We start from the raw sequence: 24885 nt of genomic DNA on the forward strand, positions 1-24885 counted from the left end.
AAATCGGATTAATTTTTTTTTTTTTTTTTATGTTTTTTTTTTTTTTTTTTTTTTTTGGAATTTTGCCATATTATAACACAAAAAATGTTGACAATATGTCTTATCTGTAAAAAAAACTTATAGAAAAAGAAATTCATAAGAAACACATTGATAAAGAAATCATCAATATCACATTAACAATGAAATTTATCTTCAATTCTCATTACAGCAACATTTTTTTCATATCTGTCCCCTTATTTTTGATCGGGACCAACAAAAAAAAAGAATTACCTTCATAAAAAATTTTAATCAACAGTTTGTTTCCTCGTGGCTGTCTTTGACATAATATTTTCTCATTATAACCAACTTTAATATATTTCTATCCAATATATCATTAATTTTACAGTGGGCTGTGATAAGCTCTACAACATTTCAAGATTTTACTTAAATAAGACTATCAAAGAGTAATCAAGGGAACCAAAGTTATGGCGGTAATTAAAAGAATGTAATCCAGGGACAAAGACCAGACATGGAAAACAGACATTCACAATAAAGAACATAAAGTAACTAAAATCATACATACAAAGTAACAAAAGCAAATGAGCAACTCGGACTCCACTAAAAACTGGGAGCATGGACCAGGTGCACCGGTAGGGTAAGCGTCCTCTGCTTTTCTAGAAACACCCGCCGAGTTGCTCATAAAAAGTCAAGTCCAGGGTAGACAAACGAGGAAAGGAAAACTATTTGCTTTAAAATGTTTGCTGTCTGTGGACTTTAATGTTCATAGATTTTTTTGATTTTTTGATTTTTCTTTTTTTTTTCTTTTTTTTTTTGTAAATGGCGATATGAAAGAAATCGAATGATAAAACGATTTGGATCAATTTTATTTTCATGTGGGAGTTTGAAGGAAAAAATGTGCGACAACATTTTTGCATGCCTCATTAGAGAATATACATTTTAATTTTCAATGAACCGTGCAATAAGTAGTATTTATGTTTGTAAAAATGTAGTGTATGCACTACATGTTGGCAATCAATGAAAGTGCAACAATGAATTACCCATACAATTATGGATTAAACAAACCCAACTCTCCCACGTCGCGTGTAATGTGTTTTTTTATAACTGAAATGTAATTTGCAGTGATAATAATTTCGCCAATTATTGCATAGCTTGTTCCGTTAAATGTTCAACCGAACAAAACAATTACACGTATTCTAACAAAAGGAAATTACATTGTGAAATAAACAATTAATTATTTTTACCAAAAACATTCAATTTCTTTACAATTTTTAAGCATTCCGTTTTAATTTTACGGTTGGTAAATATCGTAATTAATGGATTAACCGCATACACGGTGGATGAAAAGGTTGACAGTATAGTTAATGCATAAAACTGCCCCTCGGTCAGCATTGTCAAATGATAATGAGCCATAACAATAATTGGTGTTGGTATCCATACAAATCCAAATAAACCAATGCCTATGGCAAAGTTTTTGGCAATTTTTGCCTCCAGCTTCCTCTTACCATGTTCTCTATTTTTAGGGTTAAACATACACACAGCGCCAGCCACACTTTCGTTGTTACTCTGTTCTACCCTGACGGTGCCATCCGCTTCATACACTTCGTAAGTTTTTAAACATGACTTAGTGTTCGAAACAATTGTCTGTGCATTTTCCGAAACCGCGGTTTGTGTGTTTTTCGAAATTACCTTTTCAGGTTTGCCAATATTTGTATGTATGACGTTGCTTGATTTTTCGTTCATTGAGTTCAATGTCTTTGAGATTTCTACTTTATTGCCAACGACATTATTGGATGATATACTGTCTAATCTGATATTATTTGAAATACTGATTTTAGGGAGTTTACCCATTCTGGATGCTGGTCGTAAATTGTTCCTTTCCGTTTCATTTTCATTTTGACCTGGTCTTTTTGTATCTACTTCCGTTCGTAATTTGTTCTTTTGATCGTCTTGATCACAAATTGTGTTCTTATGAGGACCATGAACAAATGCAGGTGACGGTGTCATTACAACTTCAACAGTTGACGGAGTAGGAATGTTGCTTTCCGTCGTAGGGTGAACCTTTCGGTTCCGTACCTTTGCGTGGTGAAGCATTTTCTTTGATTGTTTCATTAGGGCTCTAATTATGCATATATAAAAGGCTATAACGAGCACAAAACACATAATTCCGAATGGAAAATTAACATACATTTCATAATTTGCCCACTGGTCGTCCAAAGATGTCTGAGTTCTGTAGCAGAAAATGTATACAGTTCCATCAATTAAAAATGTTGCTGATACAATAGCATATACAATTGCAAAGCACCATGAAAAAAATATGGTTACAATTACTCGTTTTAAACGACTGTCTTTGTCAAATGGATAAAGAACTGCATTGTAACGCTCAAAACTAATAGAAACTAACATTGCAAGTTGAAATATTTCACATAGTGAACGTAAAAATGTTTCACTTTTGCAAATCCGATTGAGATTGTCACTTGTTTCAACAAATAATCCAAGAACAATTACACGCATTGGCAAAAGAACTGCACATGCTAATATATTAACTGCACATGAATTTACAAGAGCGGCATTCACAAATGTCTGTAACGACTTTTGTTTTTTTATACAACATAGAATTAAACTATTTGTCACCAAACCAACAACCAATGATACGAATAAAATGAATAGACAAAACAGCACAATTATCTCTGATGATGTCGTATCCAGGAATGCATGTTCCACATGTCTTAACACTTCAGTATTATTCATACTTCTGAACTTTCCATATTTACTCTTAGATTTTATTCAGTTAGCAATTTACAGTATGGATAATCATCGCAGTATAATCAATAACCATTAGGCTGTTAGATACGGCATGTGTGGTGTTCGTTTACACCCTTACTTACAGTATAGATTAGTTTTAATAACGATTGCAGTAAGAGGCTTCTTTCCATTCCTGTACATCATGATCCTACAGGTAATTGTTAGTCAATTTTGAATGACCAATAACTGGATCATAAATAACGTCCACTGAAATGATAGAGTTAACCATTTAGAGCGTCTTAAAATGATTTTAAACATCCTAATTTTGCTGTTGTTAGATAACGAACTAGTTCCCGAAAGTAGAAGATTTGAAATATACTTTATTTTCTTTCATTTTTCTCGTTGTTAAAGGTTACGACGACACTTGGCGTGTCTTATAATGATGTTTGATGGTTGAATTAATCAATTCTTTTATACTACCATTCCTTTAAGATTACATTGGAACTGAAATAGTAGTCTTATATGGTAGTCTATAATCACATACTTCAATGAATTCTTAGTTCTTTTCAATTTTTGTATTTCTTAATGTTAATCCCCCAGAGACAAAAAAAGAAAGCAACACAATGGCTTTTCAATACTGAAAAGTATATGTCAAATTTATTCCAAGCTTCAAATCTTAGTCCTGTTATACGATTCGACAATCCTTTGTTTTTTTTGTTTTTGTTTTTGTTTTTTTTTTTGTTTTTTTTTTTTTGTTTAACTGGTCCTTCTTTCTTTGAAAATTGTACGAAAGTGATCTATCATTATCTAACATTATTTTGTTTTAAACACATACAATACAAAATTATACGTATTTCACTTTGGAACTTACAGACGAGCGTGTTTGGCTTAGAAAATGTACTAAATTTAACCAAACTCATATTCTTTTATGACTAGGGAAGACGTACATAGGTTCTCAGCAAGGATAAACAAACACCAGATAACAATACCTCATCATCAGTCTTGAAATGATCAAATACCAACAGTTACATCCTTTCCTATATTTTTATCTTCACTTCTCTTATAACCGATATGGTTTTTGTAAATGAAATTGTGTAAAGGTTCAAAACAGCGAAACAATCTCGGCAATGCAACTTTTTATCTCGTCAAGTCAACTAGATGAAAGTATCTTATAGAATCATTATTCCAGTTCGTGTCGAAAAGAAGAATTCAGAAATTAAGTTTATATCTAATTACAAAGATGTAATTGAGAGAAAGGGAGATGGGGTATTTAGAAACTTGTCACATCGATACCTATTATTTCTAGAAGGGATTCAAAGAAAAAGATAAGCTCAAAACGCAACTTTGTGAAAATAATTTAAATTATTCAAAATAACGATACTAGTGATCCTTAACTGTTTATTAACACTTTTAAATACAAATCACGAAAGAAGAACTTTACTATTAATTATATAATTTTAAAGGTACTATGGCTGTATAGCCGATAAATGGAAAGGAGGTTTTTTAAAAAAAATTATCTTTCATTTTGTATGATATGAAAGAAATGAATTAACTAGGACTAAGAAAAAGACGTTTTATTGTAAACATCACTAAATTTAGGGAAAAGTTATGTACTTCTAATGAGCTTATTTTGTCTCCTTCAGAATGAATATATTGTTTACTTAAAACGAAAAAGGTATTGCAAACTTTTAAGGGGCACGAAACCTTCATTTATTTATTTCTGTAAGGATTAAATGAATTAACAGTATTAGTTTTGCTTATTTTGTATCATAAAAATATGATAGTCACTATACATACCATGCTTCATAAGACTCTTACCTAGAAAATGATAAATGTCACTAAGTAAATCAAATAATCCAATAGTAATTGTAAAGTAAGCACCCGGTCCATGCTTCCACTTTTTAGCTGAGTCCGGTTTGCTCATTTAATTTTATTTCTTTGAACGTGTTATTTTGGTTATTGTCTTTATTGTGTTTCCTTATTTTCCCTGTCTTGCAGTTATCATTGTATTATGTTCTTTTGACTACCATTCGAATCCTGGTACCCTTGATTCCGAGTTTACCATTCACCTCTCGTTTTTTTTAAGTAAAAAACTGTATTAATATGTTTTTTTATTGTAATATATCATCATTCAGGATATTTTATGCAGAAAAAAATAGGAACTAAAACTTGTATCAAGTTTTTCTTCCATTTATCTAAACACTCATCGATCTAGTAAATTGGTGTTTACATGGTAATGCCCGTGTATAGTACAAAGTAATACAAGTAAAAAACGACCAACGCTTAAAGTCTTTATACAACTATACTGGTGTCCACTTAACTTGCCAAAGAAAGTGCTTCAGACAATTATATATAGAATACAGGCAAATAAACGAAACGAAACAGAGGAAATAAAAAAGTTGAAATATGAGTAACTTGTTTATGACAGTTCCGAATTACCATAAGTACCGCTATGAGTGTGAAAGGAAGACTAGAAATACCGCTATGAGTGTGAAAGGAAGACTAGAAGTACCGTTATGAGTGTGAAAGGAAGACTAGAAGTACCGCTATGAGTGTGAAAGGAAGACTGGAAGAATCGCTATGAGTGTGAAAGGAAGACTAGAAGTACCGCTATGAGTGTGAAAGGGAGACTAAAAGTACCACTATGATTGTGAAAGGAAGACTAGGTAATGCTGATACTTTGGTAAAATCTTTAAATTTGCTAATATTTTATTGGAAACATAATAGTCGATGTTATATAAAAAAAAATTTATATTTTAAGGCGGCTATGAAACATTGTGAAAATTAGAATATGATTTGCAATGTGTCAGAATATCTCAAAATACTTAAACTACAGTGAGTTTGTTGTAATGATATCAATAAAAAAAGTATTTTGAAAATATCTCGATTGTATAATTTTAAAAACAAGTCGACCATCACTGAATTAACATGTGATCGCACGTGCATGCGACAGGTTAAACACAAAATGATTAAGCGTTCATAAAGATATCAAAAATATATGTTTTAATAAAAAAAATAGTAGTCTTGTGTTATACATTAAGATACCAATGAGTTAACACTATTGAACATGATATAAAACCTGGTTATATATAGAGAAACAAAATAAACATGCTTTCTACGGACTTACAAAGGATTAATATGTAAGAGAAGAAAAACTGAAGTCTAGAGAATACAGTGCATCATGCATGTTTAAACGTATCTGTAAGACATTTCTTCCTTCACTTTACAAGCATTCGTGACTTCCTATTGTGACGTATTATATTTAAACAATCCTAATTTCGGGAATTTGATACATCCTATCTACCCCAAAGAACTTGAGATCAAGGATAATACAGACACTGTAAGGTCAGCCTCATATCTTGACCTACACTTAGAAATCGATGGTAAGAAATATTGACCAAACATTACGACAAACGTGATGACATTTCATTCAAAATTGTCAACTTTCCTTTCATCTGTGGAAACATCCCTTCAGCACCTGCGTATGGAGTGTTCATATCACAACCCATATGTTATGTCAGAGCTTGCCAAAATTACGCAGACTTTTTGTATCACGCTAGAACTCTAACAAATAGGCTTCTGGAACAGGATTATGTTGCTACAAGATTGAAGTCATCACTACAGAAGTTTTATGGTCGTCATCATGAACTCGTGGATCGTTATGGTGTATCCATCTGCACCATGAAAACTGATATATTCAACGGGTCATAGTCTTCCTTTCCTCGTTTGTCTACCCTGACTTGACTTTTCATGAGGAAATCGGCGGGTGTTTCTAGAAAAGCAGAGGACGCTTACACTACCGGTGCACCTGGCCCATGCTCCCAGTTTTTAGTGGAGTCCGAGTTGCTCATTTGCTTTTGTTACTTTGTATGTATGATTTTAGTTACTTTATGTTCTTTGTTGTGAATGTCTGTTTTCCATGTGTGGTCTTTGTCCCTGGGTTGTATTCTTTTGATTACCGCTGTAACCTTGGTTCCCTTGATTACTCCTACAATTCAGATACATGGAACTCATTTTAAATCTTATTGTGATTACTTCCTGAATGTTAAATGTCTGGTGCACAGTTTGACATAAAACGAGAATAAAACTCTCGCCAAAGCTGATTATCCATATTTAACGTACAACTCTATTACTACAAAACAATCGTACTTAAAAATGATGTACTTTAAACCTCTATTTTAAAACATAGATAAAAAACATTGAGTCTTTTGTGGTTTTATCTCACTATGAGATAAAGATAGTATAAGCGTAAAAAATCGAGGATATTTATCGTACGATACCCATCGAATATACGATCTTTTTGTTTAGCTTCACTATTTCACTAGTTATATCTACATATTAAATCTACTAAAATCATATGAAATTATGATGTCGACAGAAATAAAGACTTTCCTGTTAATATTTACGAAGCATTTTGTTTGCAAAATAAATACATAGATAAGTAGAAACTTTCGGCGGGTGTTTCTAGAAAAGCAGAGGACGCTACCCTAACGGCGCACCTGGTCCATGCTCCCAGTTTTTAGTCCGAGTTGCTCATTTGCTTTTGTTACTTTGTATGTATCTTATTTAAGTTACTTCATGATCTTTGTTGTTTATGTCTGTTTTCCATGTCTGGTCTTTGTCCCTGGATTACATTCTTTTGATTACCGCTATAACCTTGGTTCACTTGCTTATTCTTTCAATAAAACACTACATCTTCGAAGTGAGGGTATATTTAAAATGATAACAATAACGCATTATCACCTATGAAACCTATGCTGGCCATTATGTGGTTATCAAAACAATTGAAATGGCAGAAAATGTCAAATATCAGTCATTATGGTTAGCATAAATTAATATGTGTAATCATCGTATGTTTTGAACGTGATAAACTGCAAATAACACATCAAGAAGAGAAACCTGCTAAAAGTTTTCGACAAATAACAAATCAATTTTAAAGGTAATTTTTAAAAAAAATGTCATATTTTCCAGTCGTTACAGAAAAGACAAATTGCGTTAAAGCATTATCGCAACAGAATATTGACGGCGTTTCATCATTTTTAGTACGTTATTTCGTTCTATCATGCCTGTTTTATATTTATAAATCATGGCAGCATGTGTCTGTAACTTTGAAGTTGTAAAGATCTTTGAAAATTACTCTCGTCATGCAATGGATTTTTTTCAGAGCGTTCATTTCTGTTGGTTGGATCATGAAATGCATGCTTAATTTTCAATTATTTCTGTGAGTTTCCTTTTTTTTACCCAAGCATAAAATTCCAGAATTTAAGATTTAATCCATTGAGTATAAAGGCTTTAATGAAATGTTATATTTTCTTTCTTTGAAGACTTTGAACATTTTGAAGGAAAGGTCCGCGATACAATCGTGTTATAACGTCATCTGATTACTGGAAGAAAAATGTGGTTTAAGAACTCGATACGTCATGTTAGCGCTGCATATGAGTTTTAGTAACACGTTGATTTTATTTCTGCAAAGCATGGACAAGATTTTTTTCAATCCAAGGTTCTCTGATACATAAATAGGTAAACTAAAACTTCGAATAAAGATTGGCAAATTTCAATGGAAGGGATAGATGGTATGGAATCATTCAAGATAATACAAGCGCGGACGGAATTAATGCAGGCTTGTCTGCTTGAATAATCGAATAGCCATCAAAACAGAAGTAAAAGATGAGATATACACGTAAAAATGTTCACCTGTCACAGAAATGCCTAAGAATGTAGTGATGTGTTTGTTGGTCCAATATATAAACCAAAAAGGTGGTTAACAAATGAAGCACCTATTAGTCAAATTCATACATTATTGCATATCTAAATCAATATAATATATTTATTCACAGTATAAACGCCTTGCTTTCAACTACTGCACCTTGTGTATTAATAAAATGTTGAGCGAAAGAAAATGACTTCTTGGATAGACAGCAGTGGCAATACATAATCATTTGATATTTACCTGATTAATTTCATCAAACAAACAATATATGGTTAAGTCTGTCGAAACCTTCCGTACGTCAAAATGGACAACACATACTTGAGTTGTATTGTTTAATTTGTTAAATATCGTAGTACTGGTAATAAGCATTTTTGAACTGGTTTTTTGCGATAGTGGTGCCGTGTTTAGACTGAATACCCTCTTTGACAGCTGCAAGGGTAATCAAGGGAACCAAGATTATAGCGGAAATCAAAAGAGTGTAATCCAGGGACAAAAACCAGACATTAAAACAGACAAAGAAAGAACATAAAGTAACTAAAATAATATATATAAAGTAACAAAAGTAAATGAGCATTTTTGGCTCCACTAAAAACTGGGAGCATGGACCAGGTGCACAGGTAGGAAAGGTGTCCTCTGCTTTTCTAGAAACACGCAGGTGCTGAAGGGATGTTTCTACAGATGAAAGGAAAGTTGTGTTCATATCATATCACAACTCATACGTTATGCCAGAGCTTGCCGAAATTACGCAGACTTTTTGTATCGCGCTAGAACTCTAACAAATAGGCTTCTGGAACAGGGTTATGTTGCTACAAGATTGAAGTCATCACTACAGAAGTTTTATGGTCGTCATCAACTCGTGGACCTTTATGGTGTATCCATATGCACCATGAAAACTGATTTATTCAACGGGTCATAGTTTTCCTTTCCTCGTTTGTCTACCCCGGACTTAACTTTTTATGAGCAACTCGGCGGGTGTTTCTAGAAAAGCAGAGGACGCTTACCATACCCGTGCACCTGGTCCATGCTCCCAGTTTTTAGTGGAGGCCGAGTTGCTCATTTGCTTTTGTTACTTTGTATGTGTTATTTTATTTACTTTATCGTCTTTGTTGTGTATGTCTCTATTCCATGTCTGGTCTTTGTCCCTGGATTACATTCTATTGATTACCGCCATAACCTTGGTTCCCTTGATTACTCTTTCATTGAATTGTATGTAAAAGCCATGATTTCTTTTTCAAGTATATTTTTCATGGAAACATAATGAACGAAATAATATCACTGTGTTAAATGATAAATTGTGAGTAGGTATACCAATTACTGTAAAAGCTTTAAAACCGTTAAAACTAAGCACTTGAATTGAAGTTTAAAAAAACAATAACGTTTTCGCCTTATTTTTATTGTAATATCCACTAGAATTCTCACAAACAACACTTCATAGCTTGATCTATAAAAATGTACTTCCAAGACTCTTTCGAAGCAATTAACTCCCACACTTATAGCCGAAGGGATGTTTCCACAGATGAAAGGAAAGTTGACAATTCAGAGTGAAAAGTCGTCACGTTTGTCGTAACGTTTGGTCAATAGTTTTTCCTAACCATCGATTTCTAAGTGTAGGTCATGATATGAGGCTGACTTCACAGTATCTGTAGTTTCCTTTATCTCAAGTTCTTTTGGGTAGATGCGATGTATCAAATCCCCGAAATTAGGATTGTTTAAAGATAATACGTCATCTATATAGCGGAAACTGAGATTGAATGATCTACCCAAACGATATTCTTTCTTTCTGATCAGATTAGCTATAAAATCAGTCTCATAAGAGGCTGACAGATGGGTCAAACAACAAAATTATGTTAGTGATTGTCTTCTCTTCTTTCACTGGCCATGACCTTCAACAGACTAAATGGATGTGTTAATTGTAAGAAGGAAACGCATTAAATCCGGAATATGTACCCGTGTTAGGCCATAATATTATGTGTGAGTTTATCTTTATCTTTTTAGAGTTCTCTTTTGTGTTTTGTTTCATGATTTTTCCTTGTTCGGAACTTCGATATTTCTTAACACGAAATAAAAATCAGTCACATCGAAATATTTTTGTACTTTTTTTATAAATCACTTGTAAGGCAGATTCGTATATATATGCAGCAAGCCATGTATTGAGAGGGGAAAATATCTTAAAAACAACCGAACTACATATTTCAATAGCAAAGTACAATAGTCGAAGTACTAAATGTTCAACTTCCAGAAACATACTAGTTTCCACGTAGACAGCCTGATTCTGATTTTGTTAACAGGATTGTATAATAAAACTGTCATTAAATTTAAATAGATTGAATAAAAATTGATGTAGACATTGGCTCTAAAATTCATCGAAATAGCTAAGAACATGGAATTATGACAAAGCAGATAGGTGTTAAATTGGCATACGATGACTTCCCGTTTGATTTAAAGACATTTTTCAAGAATATTTATAAGCATAGGGAGTGCTGTAGAATCGAGTATAAGAGGGTTTAAAAATTCACCTTTGTTGATAAGGCATTATCAAGATTTTCGCTCACTGTTTCCGAATTGAACTTTGGAAAGAACCGAAAATGATTGTATAATAACACTCAGTAACCGGTCTTTAGAGCAAGAGTAAACTGCATAGTGATATAATAACGTTCTAGATATTTTCTTAGAGTCTGATTTTTCATTTGTTTAACTATTCGTTCTTTGTTAGTCTTAAAATTCCATATTTCAAAGTATTTTCAAACCAAAAGTCCATATCAATATGACATGTCTTCGTTTTAGGTAGAAGCCAATATCATATCCACGAAATTTTGACAATTCGAATAAACAAAATAACAAAATGTCCTCAGTCCATGAAAATGTAAACCCAAACAATAATATGCAGATATTTAAGTTTCTACTAAAACTGAACTAAACTAACTGAAGACTTTAAGTATCATTCTTTGTATGAATCAAGAAATGGGTGGCACATCAATATTTGAGTTTGCCTGATTCTTGACAAGAGAAGTATTTAAACCGTTTCAACTTCCATTTCTTTTCCATGTACACACGAAACTGAATGACAACGTTTTGATCACGGGAATATTACTTTCTTCAATATATTTTTTTTGCAGTATAATACTATTTTGCGACTCATGCTAATGGTGACACGCAAAAATAATAGTATTCCATTAAACAAAAATTATATTTTAAAGTATTTTTGAGTTTCTGATCAATTTTGCTCTAAAAAATACTTTAGAAATTTAAGTGCCTGCAATTACTCAAACATTCAGTAACATGGATATGGTATCTTTTCCAATGATCTCACTCAAAACTTAATAAATAAATAACCAAACTATCGATAGATTGAATTGCAGCTGTGACTTTCCTCCTATTGAGTCTTAGAAATTTATCCGGTTGTAGTTACGGTAATGTAATATCAAATGGTTATTTAAGGGTATGTGACAGTCACTTAAGCTTGTTGAAATATTCAAAGACACTCAAGAATTTAAAACAAGTTCATTTTTCAGGCTGAAGTGATCATGCCCCATGTCCAAAGATAATTCCGTTAACTACACAATTTCCTACACCCAAAGATAAGATTTGTTTGTTATTGTTGTTCTTTTTGGGTTGTTAAAGGTTATTTTAATCGTTAGTACTGTCGTACTTTACGCGTGTTTTCGGTTCATTTTTGTGTGAATTACTTTGTTTATTTGTATTTTAATTACTGGTTTTATCTGTTTCGAGAAGATATCATAAGCTCATTATCACTTTTTTGCAATATATATATAGCTTGAAAACTAAACATAATTTGAGAGTCTTTAAGATATAAAAACCCCTGATGCAGGAAAGACTTTTCAAGTTGATCTGTTCTATATAATATGGGATAAGACTAATTACATTTTCCAAAAAGTAATGCACATTGAAACCGTTCAGAATTGCCATTGTTTAAATCAACGTGAAGAAATCGTTAATGCATTTGAAAATGGCTTGAAATATTTTATAAAAGAATTAAAAGCTGATTCTTGAATAGTGATGAGATCGTGTATGTATCATGGGGTTATATATCGTTGATTTTCTTGTTGAAAAGATAAAAGATGTATGTTAGGTTATAAAATAACATCGCTGTGTGTATATATGGGCCCGAGTGTAAAGAATAGATAAAGCTTCGTCAAAAGTGCGTTTTAAGATATAAGGATGGTAGAACATACAAAAGGTTGACACTTGAAATAGGATTAAACAGTTCGATACCATGTCATATTACCTTAACATGCTTGCAGATTGAATATTTATTTTTTATTATTCTTTCCATACACGAGTCAGAAAACTAATGGTAAAATTTGAACTATTGAGATTTTTGAAGAAGTGTTAATTTTCACACTTAGTATTGGAAAAAAAATAAGCGACCTCTTCTTGAACAAAATACCACTATAACTTACTAATTATCATATAAGACCACCATCAGAAGTGATATATACATTAAAGCTTTCCTGGTTCCCGGGACTACGTTCCATGTATTAGCTACTAGAAATACACTCTCACGAGATTTATTTGTATATGTGTAACATACTGAATATTGCGATCGGAAACCAGTCTACATTAAAGCCTGTTCGGAGATCTATCGTTAGTACACAGACTCCTTAAAACACCATTCTTTTTCTTTGTAGTGATAAATTTCCAAATTGTAATGAAGACACTCTTGAAACAATCGAATGCAGTTTTTGGGCACCTTAAATGTCTCATCTTCTATTGAACTATAATACTTATACTTTAAGATAAAATTGATGATGTTTATTCTGTGTCTAAAAAGAATTTCTTGTTACATTACACCAAGATAAAAGGAGGTAGGTACAGGGCGTACTGATAGAAAATTATCGAACAACATCACCTATTTTCTGTGCTATCCTCTTTTGGTCTCTCTACCAAAGACGATGATTGTGATTTACCGTCTATGTAATGGATTCCTTAATTCCACAGGAACCCATACAAGCAACGTTACATAGCTGGATACTACCAAACTCTTTCAAAACGTTTAACTTCTATACTCACAGCTATCAAAGAGGGTCTGCAGTACTACCACAACTCTTATTACTCCCATAGTGGTATTAATTCAATGTTGATCCTGAAAAATTCGGAGACAATCAGTTCAAGACTATTATCAGAATATAAGAGCATTAAAACCTATGATTTTTACTGTACACTTCAATTCCCCATACTCAGTTAAAAACCCGACTAAAAACATTATACATCGTTGTTTTTCCAAACAAAAAATATGGTACACCTAGATACAAATATATAGTTCTTGGTAGAGATTCCTTATGCTTTGTAAGAAATAATTCCAAATTATCTTCCAAATAAACAGAAGAAGATGCTTACAAAATGCTGAATTTTTTAATCGACAACATATTTGTCCAGTGTGGTGAATGCATTTTTCAACAAACGGTCGCATTCCAATGGGAACAAATTGTGCTCCTCTACTTGCTGACCTATTCCTTCACTCTTATGAGCCTTACTTCATAGCTGATCTGATTCGGAAGAAAGAATATCGTTTAGCTAGTTCCTATAATCATATTTTCCGCTATACAGATGACGTATTATCTTTAAACAATCATAATTTCAGGGATTTGATACATCGCATCTCCCCAAAAGAACTTATGATAAAGGATACTACAGACACAGTGAGGTCAGCCTCATATCTTGACCTACACTTCGAAATCGATGGTAAGGGAAAACTATTCACCAAACTTTACGACAGACGTGAAGACTTTTCATTCAAAATTGTCAACTTTCCTTTCATCTGTGGCAACATCCCTTCAGCACCTGCGTATGGAGTGTTCATATCACAACTCATACGTTATGCCAGAGCTTGCCGAAACTACGCAAACTTCTTGTATCGTGCTAGACTTCTAACAATTAGGCTTCTGGTATAGGTTTATGTTGCTACAAGATTGAAGTCTTCACTACAGAAGTTTTATGGTCGTCATCATGAACTCGTGGATCGTTATGGTGTATCCATCTGCGCCATGAAAACTGATTTGTTTAACGTGTCGTAGTTTTCCTTTCCTCTTTCGACTACCCCGGCTTGACTTTTTGTGAGTAACTCGGCAGAAGACGCTTACCCTACCGGTGCACCTGGTCCATGCTCCCAGTTTTTAGTGGAGTCCAAGTTGCTCATTTGCTTTGTTACTTCGTATATATTATTTCAGCTACTTTATGTACTTCATTGTGTGTGTCTGTTTTCCATGTCTGGTATTGCACCACTAATAGTACTAATATAAAATTGAGGTACTACCCAATGGCGACTAATAAATAAGACACCAGCAAGTATATTTAACCAATAATTCAAACGAGTCCTTTCGAGTAAAGATGAAGTTTAAACGACGATGTAGTATCGCTTGCATTACCAACTTAGTCAAAGACATCCAGAAGCTAGATCAATTAAAACGCTAGTTTATACAAAGCTATGACGTCATCGATTAATTACGTGCGTGATTTCACATCTCCGTAGTGTTCAGTACTTATAGATGTCAGCTAAGTGATATCTAGGTAAACACAGTTAAAGATACATGACCAACTACAAAGTCACAGGACACAAACAAGTCAAATAAATTCAAACAATGAAGCTTTTTTTTTAATATTTAAGAAAGGTAAAACAATTTGAAGCTATTAATTTCTTTAAAACGTTAAAAAAAATGCAAATTTCTACCAAATGCAATATGAATTTAGTATCAAAAGAAAAAAGACATCTAACTAACGAATATAAAAAATACACAGATTAAGTGAATCATACAGCTAACGGACTGTTTGCGGCGAGAAACATTAAAACTTCATCTGTATGAGGATTAGAATTCTTTGTCAACGTCTGTCACAGCTGACCATATTTAACTATTGCATTGATGATTTCACTTGCATGCATTTTTGATTTTATATCGCATTAACCAATGGTAATTTGTACATATATAAAGATTGATCAACCTTATGTAGGGGTAAGTTACTAATTGATCGGCGATACAACAATCGAATTTCGATTTCAGTAAGACGTTTGGTGATGTAATTTTCATATAAATGCCAGGATTGGCAAGATTAAGACAGCAAGACATAAAATCGTGTACTTTCCTTTGCCGATGACTTAACTTTACGACCATAAACAAAGAGTCCTGCTGTTTCATTGCTTGCGCTCCTTTAATGACCATATGTTACGTACTGCTACTATATTTCAGCCTTTTTGGTATTTACACTTCGTCCGAGATGAAACTGCACGCCAAGGTATTTCTTTAACTTTAATTTGTGTACATGTCTGTATGTCTGTATTATATGACTTCCGCACGTTTTATGAATAATATTTTGAAAGGATATACATGTTTGGTAATAATAACAATGATACAGTTTTCTATAGTCCAACTTTTTTGTCATAGTTAAATCGTCAATTTACCTTAACTTTCAAATGTGTAACCAATTGTAAGGTGTATAACACCTACGGCTTAAAATTGTTCACTTCGCTTCTACTGTTTTGTGCGACTCGTTTCATAGCTTATTAGACAGAAACTTTGGCTTTGGTTCATACTTTAAAGTTTTATTAAGAGTACAGTAACATAAATAAACGTCCATATTGTTACTTAATAGTACGGCATATATAAGTTATATTTATAGCACGGTCTTACGAGTTATTCAAATAGACTTTGAGCCTGCTGGGCGAGAAAATTTGTAAAATGAATTGAAAACACCCAGTAATCAATAATTGAGATATACAGGCACGGGTAGCTCGTGCTATCGTTTCGCGCGGGGTCATTTTTTGTCAGAGGCGGAGTTGTCCATGTGCAATATTTATGCTAATGAGGTTGGATATTGCATGGCTGTTTTCCAATTGAGTTCTACGGGAACTATGACTTTTAATGTAATATCATACAAGATTTCTTGTTTAGAGCACTCTTGGTCTTCCTCTCATATTTATTGGGGAAAAAGAACAAAAGGTAAAACCTTCATGTTACAAGTAAACATTATCGAATAGTTACGTTGTGAATACAGTGCACACTGACACGAAAATTATGTACCGGTGAACGGGCTACAACCTACAGACTACAGAAAAGCTTCTCATTTAGCCAGACATGCATGTAATCGTCAGACTCCAAGCTTATCCATATTTTTTTTCAATTAGCTAAAAATACCAGCTTATCTCTCTGTAAAAAAGTCTTTCGTATGACCTTAATGGGATTTTGACCTTGAACTCACCCGAGGGGCGATCCGATATGAGCTCATAGTGTATGATTCGCATCTCTTTGGTTTCGGTGTGTTTCTTAATTGGATTGTTCCCTATTAGATCGAAATATTATTTTTTTTCTTTTAAAATATAACAAAAAGTACGCAACTGTTTTACACATGAGAAAGTTTTCGTTGATTATTCATTTAGTAAATTGTTAAAATGCCAAACTAATCAGTTTTAATCGGAATACTTTTCACCAGAAATTTCAAATTTATGATACTACTTGCAGAGCTACGTTTATTCATTAACATCCTCCACATTTCGCAAAAACATAAGAAATTTCTATTTTCCATCATTGACAATATCTTAAAGAATTAAACTAATTCAAAATTGTATGAACATTATTCAGAATTGCAATGAATGCCTATGTTTTAGTATTCTGTCACTCACATATTAATTTAACTTCATCTTTTTGGTATAATTCAGATTCAGAGTGTGTGCCTTGTGGTTCTTAGTTACTTCACTATTATAGCTAGAAGTAGAATGGAAACAATTCCTTTACCAAGACCTTTGGAAAGTTGTTTACAAGAAAAGAATTGGTACAGACCAACGCTAACCGACGAAGAAGCCATAGGATCTTGTCTTGTTGATTATATGTGGAACAATAACAGAAAATGTAAAAGTGTTTCCAAGGACACAGTCACGTGGTTTGGAGAATTGGCTGTAAATAGAAGTAATCATTTGCGATTGAATCCAATACCGAAAGAAAGAAAGGAATATAGAGTGTTGTCTGACGACGAGAGAAACGATTATCACAAAGCCGTTAATCTATTAAAAAATAACAAAGTAAGCTACATGTATGTGTTATGATTAGGTGCGTGTAGGTCAAATAATGGTAACCATAATCAAGTCAAGGCCGAATGTAATCGAAACAGACATTTCACCACCGAAGTAGCTGGTACCGCAATGGTCCTGACTTGGTACATGCATTTCAGACAAAATGGTAGAATACAATATAGGTTTTACAGCGCCAAACCTCCCTCTGCCATTGTGGCGTGGGTATTCTGGTGGTGATTGAATAGCATTTGCATGCTGTAATGTCATAATCGAGAAATCAGTGGTCATATGAAAGTAGGATAGACAATTATAGTTATATTGTGTGTTGTCTAAGAAAGATTATATCAAAGAAAGAGTTTCAGCTTTACACAACAAAAAAACAGTATAATGATACTGAAGATTTTGTTCAGTTTGTGCAGGCTTTTACAATATCCATAGTGTTGGTTTTAATTGCAGGTATTTTTGTTCGTATGAACTTTTGAAGGCTCGTGCCAACAGATAAACAGTATGCCTCGTTGAATCGCCTTTAAGACTCTCGGTATCGCAACTTGAAAACGCTGAATGCTTGATATATATCAAGTTACTCAGTAATATCCATTCTCTTTCAGGAAAAACATCCAAATAAGTACGACGCATTTGTAGACTTTCATCGAGGAATAGCAGGTATGGCAGCTCATCGTGGCCCAGCTTTCCTAGGTTGGCACAGATACTTTATTTTCTTGTAAGTTCTCCTTTTTCCCGTAAACTAATATATGTATGTTTTCAATGTACCGGAAGTAAACGTCCCAAATTTTGATCGTGTAGTATATGTTTTATGTTTTTAAAAAAAATGATATATATACTCGTATGAAAAGTGGTTACGATAAGTTCGATGAAAAAAACTTATTTAATATTTTAAAGTTGATGTTTCAGAATAGATACTCACATTCATCTCTGTTATTAATTCCACTGAGAACTTGTATAATGTCTAAAACACGAGCGATCTTGTAACTGATGTAGTACATTATTGCAAATTAATGCATAAAATTTTCCATCATTTTATCAATCAAAGCACATCTTCTTTCTAGATATGAGCAAGCTTTACAAGAGGAAATGCCTGGTGTAATGCTACCTTACTGGGACTCGACTCTTGATACGGAAATGTCAAACCCGACAGATTCTGTAATTTGGACAAACTTATTCGCCGGAAACGGAAATGGTTCGGTCAGAACAGGTCCTTTTTCTAACTGGGTAGCGTCAAATGGACAGCGTCTTACACGAGCGATAGGTCAAGGGCAGTTAATGGATAAACAAAAAGTTCTCGATACGCTTGTAAACCATGCTCACCATAACACTTTTGGACGAGATATAGAATCCCAGCACGACAGTGTTCATCTTTGGGTGGGTGGTCATATGAGTGACATAGAGGTGGCACCTTCTGATCCAATGTTTTTCTTACATCACGCTTATATTGATTGCATATGGGAGCAATTTCGCAAAAGATTCAGACAGCCTGAAGACGACTATCCAAATGTTCGAGGTATTCATGCCGCTGACAAGTATATGGCAAATCTACCAAAATTTCCGGATGATCGTTCGTCTCGTTTTGGTGGAAATTTGTTGAAAAATAAAGATGGATATAGAAATTTTTGGACAGAAAGATATTATCGGTGTGCACCACCTCCTGAATGTTCATTCAGAAAACCTGACTGTGGATCTAAGTGGCTTGAGTGTAATGTATTTACTCAACGCTGTGTATCGAAAAAATCTAGTGCAGCTTTACCGAAAATAACACCAGAGCAAATGATGAAAGTAATGTACCAGTGTTATCCTGACCGAAAGCCTGCCAATAAAGCAGCATCAGAAACGTCTATTGATACTCCAACAATATCATACGATATGATATCTGAGGGTGAAAGTTTTTACACTTACGTAATTGAGACACAAAAGACTTCATCTGTACATGAACGAAAGAAAAGAGCTTCAATACGTAACTTCAGTGGCTTCATACACGAAGTACAGACACAAAGAAAACATGTTGCACCGACAAAACAGGTTCAAAGACAAAACGACCGTAATTCTTTCATAGCACCTCCAAATGCACAAATTCAAATTCAATGGGAGAAAGAAGTTAAAAATGAGCCTTCCCATTCTAAGTCTGATAGACTTATTCAAGTTCAAGTGAAAAGAGAACCAGATGAAGAAGTCGATTTATCTACCATGTCAATTGATAAATTTTACATACCGGAGATAGACAAACCATGTGACGGGTACCCCATACAGAATTTGTTTACGGCAGATTGTAAATCAGACATCAATCTTTGGGTGTTCGTTGCCGTGAAAGTCGTCCACATCCGTCATGGTGATGTTAGTTATACAACCTATGAGAAGATGGAGGGAGACGGTAACTTTAAAGAACAAGATATCTATACTGAAGGCGAATGGATAGAGTTTTTTAACGGCAGGCCACTACAAAAGCGACCATCAATAAAAAAATGTCATAATGACAAATCTGGCTTGGTTAAAATAAGAATAAGTTCTTATGGGCTAAACTACGACGGAACATATAGTGACAATGTCTTCGTTGATAACAGACAGCCAGTCACAGAAGCAATATCATTTATAGCTATTAAAAAGCCAGAAATGTCGTCGATCGAGGTCCTTCTTACAGCTGTTGACCAGTGCGGAATAGCTTGTAGGGCCTATTGTCTTCCCAGTAAAAAGCAAGGACAGAAACCAACTTATAAAGAGTGCAGCGGATCGATAAAGTTCAGTGCAGGAAGTCCAAATATGTATCACAAGACATATCTTGATGCTGCTAAAAACGTATGGAGCGAGTCTAGTTCCGGAATCTTATTTTCTAACGAGAATGAAATACCGATTATTTTCTATTGTGACTATAAAGATCATCGGCCTACAAAACTCTTTGGTACGACGGAAGGGTGATAACTCGAGAGCAAATTAAAACGTCCCTTGCATTTTTTTTTAATTATTCTTTTCTCTTTTTTTGTCCACCTTTGTATACTAGTATTTGAAATTGGAAGTAATCTATCTTGTTCTTATCTAGTTTTGAATCTTATCACATCAACAAAAATGAAAAAAAGGTTCTGAGTTGAAGCAAACTAATAAATAACTAAAGTCATTCAAGTTCATAACTGAGAGGATAATTTCATGTTTTTATTTTGATTAAAAAAAACTTTATGCAACAATTCACATGAAAACTCTGTCTTTTTTCCTAAGAGAGTTTTGAATATTCAAGTGAGAGCAACATTTGCTCTTTAGTTGTTTCTTTCAAATTATGTAGGTGATACAAAGAAATAGGTCCATAATTAAAAATATTCTAGATTACACAAAGGTTTGGGAAAAACCAAATATTATCTATTGCAATGAAACTATTCAATAAAAATAGTTGAGGATTTAGGAAATAACTGTATCCTATTTAAAGTTCTGATTCGTCAGTCTGAGATTTGACGGTGACAAATTGACTTTAGTGGCGAGGGTAGGCAAATGGATATTTGCCGCCGTTGACGATCACGAATTTTCAATACGTTTTCAATTGTCAAATGTATTTGTCAAAAATATCTGCGCTTACGTAAACATGTGGAGTCAAATATTGAAGTGACGTCCTGAAATTAACGATGTTATCCAATGTAATTCCTCGTTACAACTAATGTTGCATTAAACTTTGAAAAACGGTAACTTCGAATGTATTGATATTTCAACTTCTCAATTACAACACTCTGATTAAAAAAAGTACTTTTCTTCTTATAATTGTTATTGTTCAAATTTAGTCGAAGTCTTCTTAAAAATCAGACAGGCGGTGATTCGTACATCTCGATAATGTAGATGGACCACATAACCATTCTTAGTTTGTTATTTGGTTGTTTCACTTTTTGAGATATGAAAAATATATGTATAAATTGTATATGAAGTTGAAAATTAACAATACTTAATACAGTTTTAATGTGAGATGTATGCATGGCGAGAAGTCTATTTGAATAACGAGGAAGGCGGTGCTATAAATGCTTTGTGACATCAGTTAACCACACGATGATTGACCGAACAGGAATATACAGTCGCGGGTAGCATGTGCTATCGTTTAGCGGTAAGTCAAAATAAAATATTAAAAATATATGACAATTCTTTAAAGGTGGAGTCACTCTCGTCAGAGAAGGAGTTGTCCATGTACAATATTCATGCTAATGAGGTTGGATATTGCATGGCTGTTTTCCAATTGAGTTATATGGGAACATGTGACTTGTCATACCAATATCTTACAAGATTTCAAGTTAAACCATACGTGGCCTTCCTCTCATATTTATTTGGGCAAAAGAACAATGGAAAAGTCTCAATTTATGTTACAAGTAAAAATATAGCACACAGAGGGGGCCCCCCCCCCCCAAAAAAAAAAAAAAAAAAAAAAAAAAAAAACATGGTTTGTTAGATGGGTTTGTCCGTTCCTTGAATCACTTCTGTCAATGGCAATGTCTAACTGTGTTTAATGGATTCTTACGTGAAATCTCTATCGGTAATGTTTGTGTCCCACCAATTTTATCTGATTTTAGTAATATTACACCTTTTTGATTAAAAACTTAACTTTCCAATTTCTATACGCTATATAAACGACATTTTTTGCAATTTACATGGAATAATATGTTAAAATCTAATATCAGAAATAACAAGCTTTTTGATTGGATAAAAAAATTGTCCATTTCTGGTACACCAAATTTAGTAATGTGACTGTGACGTCATCAGTTTTTTTATGATAAAATTATACTCGGTATTTTTATTCTTAGAATGACTGCCACATTTGTAGGTCTATTTAAAATAATACCCGAGGTGCACACCTCAAAATAACCTGCGTACCTGCTACGCTGGTTATTTAGTGTGCACCGGGTGATTGAGGTTATTTCTTAAAAAAACGAAAAATATATCCGTCATTCCTTAAGACGGAATAAAGGCACCATTTTTAAGTCGAACTTTATCGCCATTGCACATGGATTTGATTAATTTGTTTGTTTGTTTGTTTAATTTTGTTTTTGTTTGTTTGTTTGTTTGTTTGTTTGTTTGTATGTTTGTTTTTTTTTGTTTTTGTTTTTGTTTTTTTTTTGTTTGTTTTTTGTTTTTTTTTATCTATATACTGTTTAACAGTTATTCAGATTTGCAAGAATTTGCAGCTAAGCTTCTGATTTCAATAAACGTAATAACGTGATACCAATATTACAAATAAAAACCTACATCTTTAATACTTTTGGTCAATTTTGAATGGTCAAAGAATACAAACTTTTATTTTAAGTACACCGATCTTCTATCTAATATAACTGCACTACAATGGAAGCGGCATCATTCAATAAGGTTTTCATGATAATGGCGTTACCAATGCAAACAGGTTTGAAACCTCTAAAAAACAATGGGTGCGTGATTTTTCAATTGTCGACGTGTTTCATGACTAGTGTTACATGTGTTATACCACTGGTAATTGAAGGAGATCTCGTGTACTGTTTGTTCATACACCTCTGCTAAGTTCATGAATTTGTCCAGTGCTTGTCTCGTTCTCCTGTTACTACTTTGTTTGTATTAACTCATTGATTTGTAAAATTTTATAAACAATTACAGGGGTTTGTGTGAGAAATGTAATGAGTTGATTCTCGATACTCCATATAATTATTACCTGTTTTGTAAAATATGCATGCAATTGTCTACACAATACTAAACGAAAAGGGGTCAGTAAAAATACAGACAAACAGGCTCAATACGGAAAACAGCGTCCCGCCAGGCGCAATATGGGTTATTATTCGGTGACTTTTGTTTCCGTTAATCAACTACCAAATTTTTTTTTATATATCATTGGAATAGTTATTTTCTTGACTTCGCTATATTTTAACTATTGGCATAGATTTTAGCGAGAAACTGTATGACTTCACATCACCCTCCCTGACTCGGGTTGTCCGTACTTTTAGATCTAATTGAATAATTGTCAAATCACACTGAACTCATTATCCAAAGATGTTTTAAATAAAGTAACTTAAATCGAGATAAAAGAAATAATAAAAAAATGAAGTGACCGTATCAGTGTGATTCAGTTTACTGAAATGACATCCATACCGTTATATTTCACATGCCGAAAACCCTTGTTGTACTGGAGAAACATTTGTTTTTGAATGCATGCATTCATCCAATTAAGATAGAGTATGGCGATTTCATGATAAAGATCTAAATACAGGTGTCAATCCCTGGGTTAAAGGTACTTTTGAGAACATGGCACAAAGTATCGTTTTGATGGGAACAAGTTTAATTTGATTCTTATACAACATCAAAGATATACTTTATAACATCTTAATGTTTTTCTATTATTATAATCTTTGGCAGGTGCTCGCTACCCGATCTCAATATGTATTTTAACCCTGTAATCTTACACTTTTATTGCATTGTTTTCAATTCAAATCGTGAGGAATGGTATTTGACATATCTACAAATGTACTTTAATACAATCTAAGTTCAGGGATGTTTACTGTTATAATGACCGAAGTTATATTTAATGTAATATCGCAGACATATTGACAGCTACTTTGTCAACAAAATTGGGACCAAAGGAAACTGCAAAGTTTTTTAACTCATAACTCAAAATCCAAGGATATGTCAACACCGTATGCTAGAAAATCTGTAGAATTTACTCTTTAACCTGCAAGGGCGTTTTCCTTTAGTACCAAAAAGGATGCCTTTTTTGCGCAACAGCTTTTTTTTTCCACCATGCAGTACTCCTTTTGCGCCATTTTACATTTCATTAAATAAATTCTGTAAGAAGTTTCAGTGGAGTTACGGGTTATAACTAGGGTGAAAGGACAGACGGACACTACGGTCATTATGTACCTCCCACTGCTGGATAAAAAAAAACAGACAGTCAGGAACAAACAACACGGATACAAATAAAACAGAACAAAGAGCGGGGTCATTTACAACTGCATGTCCACGTGTCTCTGAAAAAATATAATTGATTTCCTTATTTTTGGTTGCTGTATGTTGTTCTTATAATTGTGTTAATCTATGTACATGTACTTTTATTTTGAACTATTAAACGCCCAAATTTAACCGTGTATCTGTCACATAATACTCTTTATGTTAAAATTTTTGAATGAAATGTCAAAAAGTTTTTTGGTTTTTTTTTTGGGAGTAAGAACTTTCGTGACATTTCTCTTTATCATTTAAAAAATCGCTATGTCACAGTAAGAAAAATTTAAAAGTGCAGATTGACGCCATGATACGCTGTTACCATACAACATTTAAACCCTGTAACCTCGAATGGACAAAAACAAGAGGACATTTTAACTTCTGAAGGAGGTAATCGTTAGGTAATGACGTAGTACATTTGTATGTTTGTCTCTGGTCAAAACATTGCGACTTTTGTTATAAGAAACATACCATGGGTACAAACATT

General features: G+C 33.4%; 2 protein-coding genes across 2 annotated transcripts; one reads left to right on the forward strand and one right to left on the reverse strand.

Annotated features, from left to right (window-relative positions):
- Window positions 1–455: 455 nt before the first annotated feature.
- LOC148627414 (uncharacterized) lies at window positions 456–2801 on the reverse strand. The gene has a single exon (XM_088564665.1). The coding sequence runs from the start codon at window positions 2746–2748 to the stop codon at window positions 1228–1230; it is 1521 nt and encodes a 506-aa protein (XP_088420791.1). The 5' UTR covers window positions 2749–2801; the 3' UTR covers window positions 456–1227.
- Window positions 2802–15654: 12853 nt separating this feature from the next.
- Window positions 15655–20428, forward strand: LOC148627415 (uncharacterized). Its single transcript, XM_088572685.1, has 4 exons — window positions 15655–15700; window positions 17121–17480; window positions 18080–18192; window positions 18539–20428. Exons 1-4 carry the CDS (start codon window positions 15683–15685, stop codon window positions 20394–20396), a joined length of 2349 nt encoding a protein of 782 aa, XP_088428811.1. The 5' UTR covers window positions 15655–15682; the 3' UTR covers window positions 20397–20428.
- Window positions 20429–24885: the final 4457 nt, after the last annotated feature.

The sequence above is a fragment of the Perna viridis genome, chromosome 1 (genome assembly GCF_037379345.1).
Source record: "Perna viridis isolate PV_CMFRI_1.1 ecotype Kerala chromosome 1, ASM3737934v1, whole genome shotgun sequence".
NCBI classification, from domain to species: domain Eukaryota; kingdom Metazoa; phylum Mollusca; class Bivalvia; order Mytilida; family Mytilidae; genus Perna; species Perna viridis.

Bases quoted from the DNA above. Each gene is read 5' to 3' on its own strand.
- LOC148627414 (XM_088564665.1), bottom strand. From the start codon at position 2,748: ATGAATAATACTGAAGTGTTAAGACATGTGGAACATGCATTCCTGGAT.
- LOC148627415 (XM_088572685.1), top strand. The intron at 17,481-18,079 runs GTAAGCTACATG...ATTCTCTTTCAG, and splicing joins ATCTATTAAAAAATAACAAA to GAAAAACATCCAAATAAGTA. The intron at 18,193-18,538 runs GTAAGTTCTCCT...TCTTCTTTCTAG, and splicing joins CACAGATACTTTATTTTCTT to ATATGAGCAAGCTTTACAAG.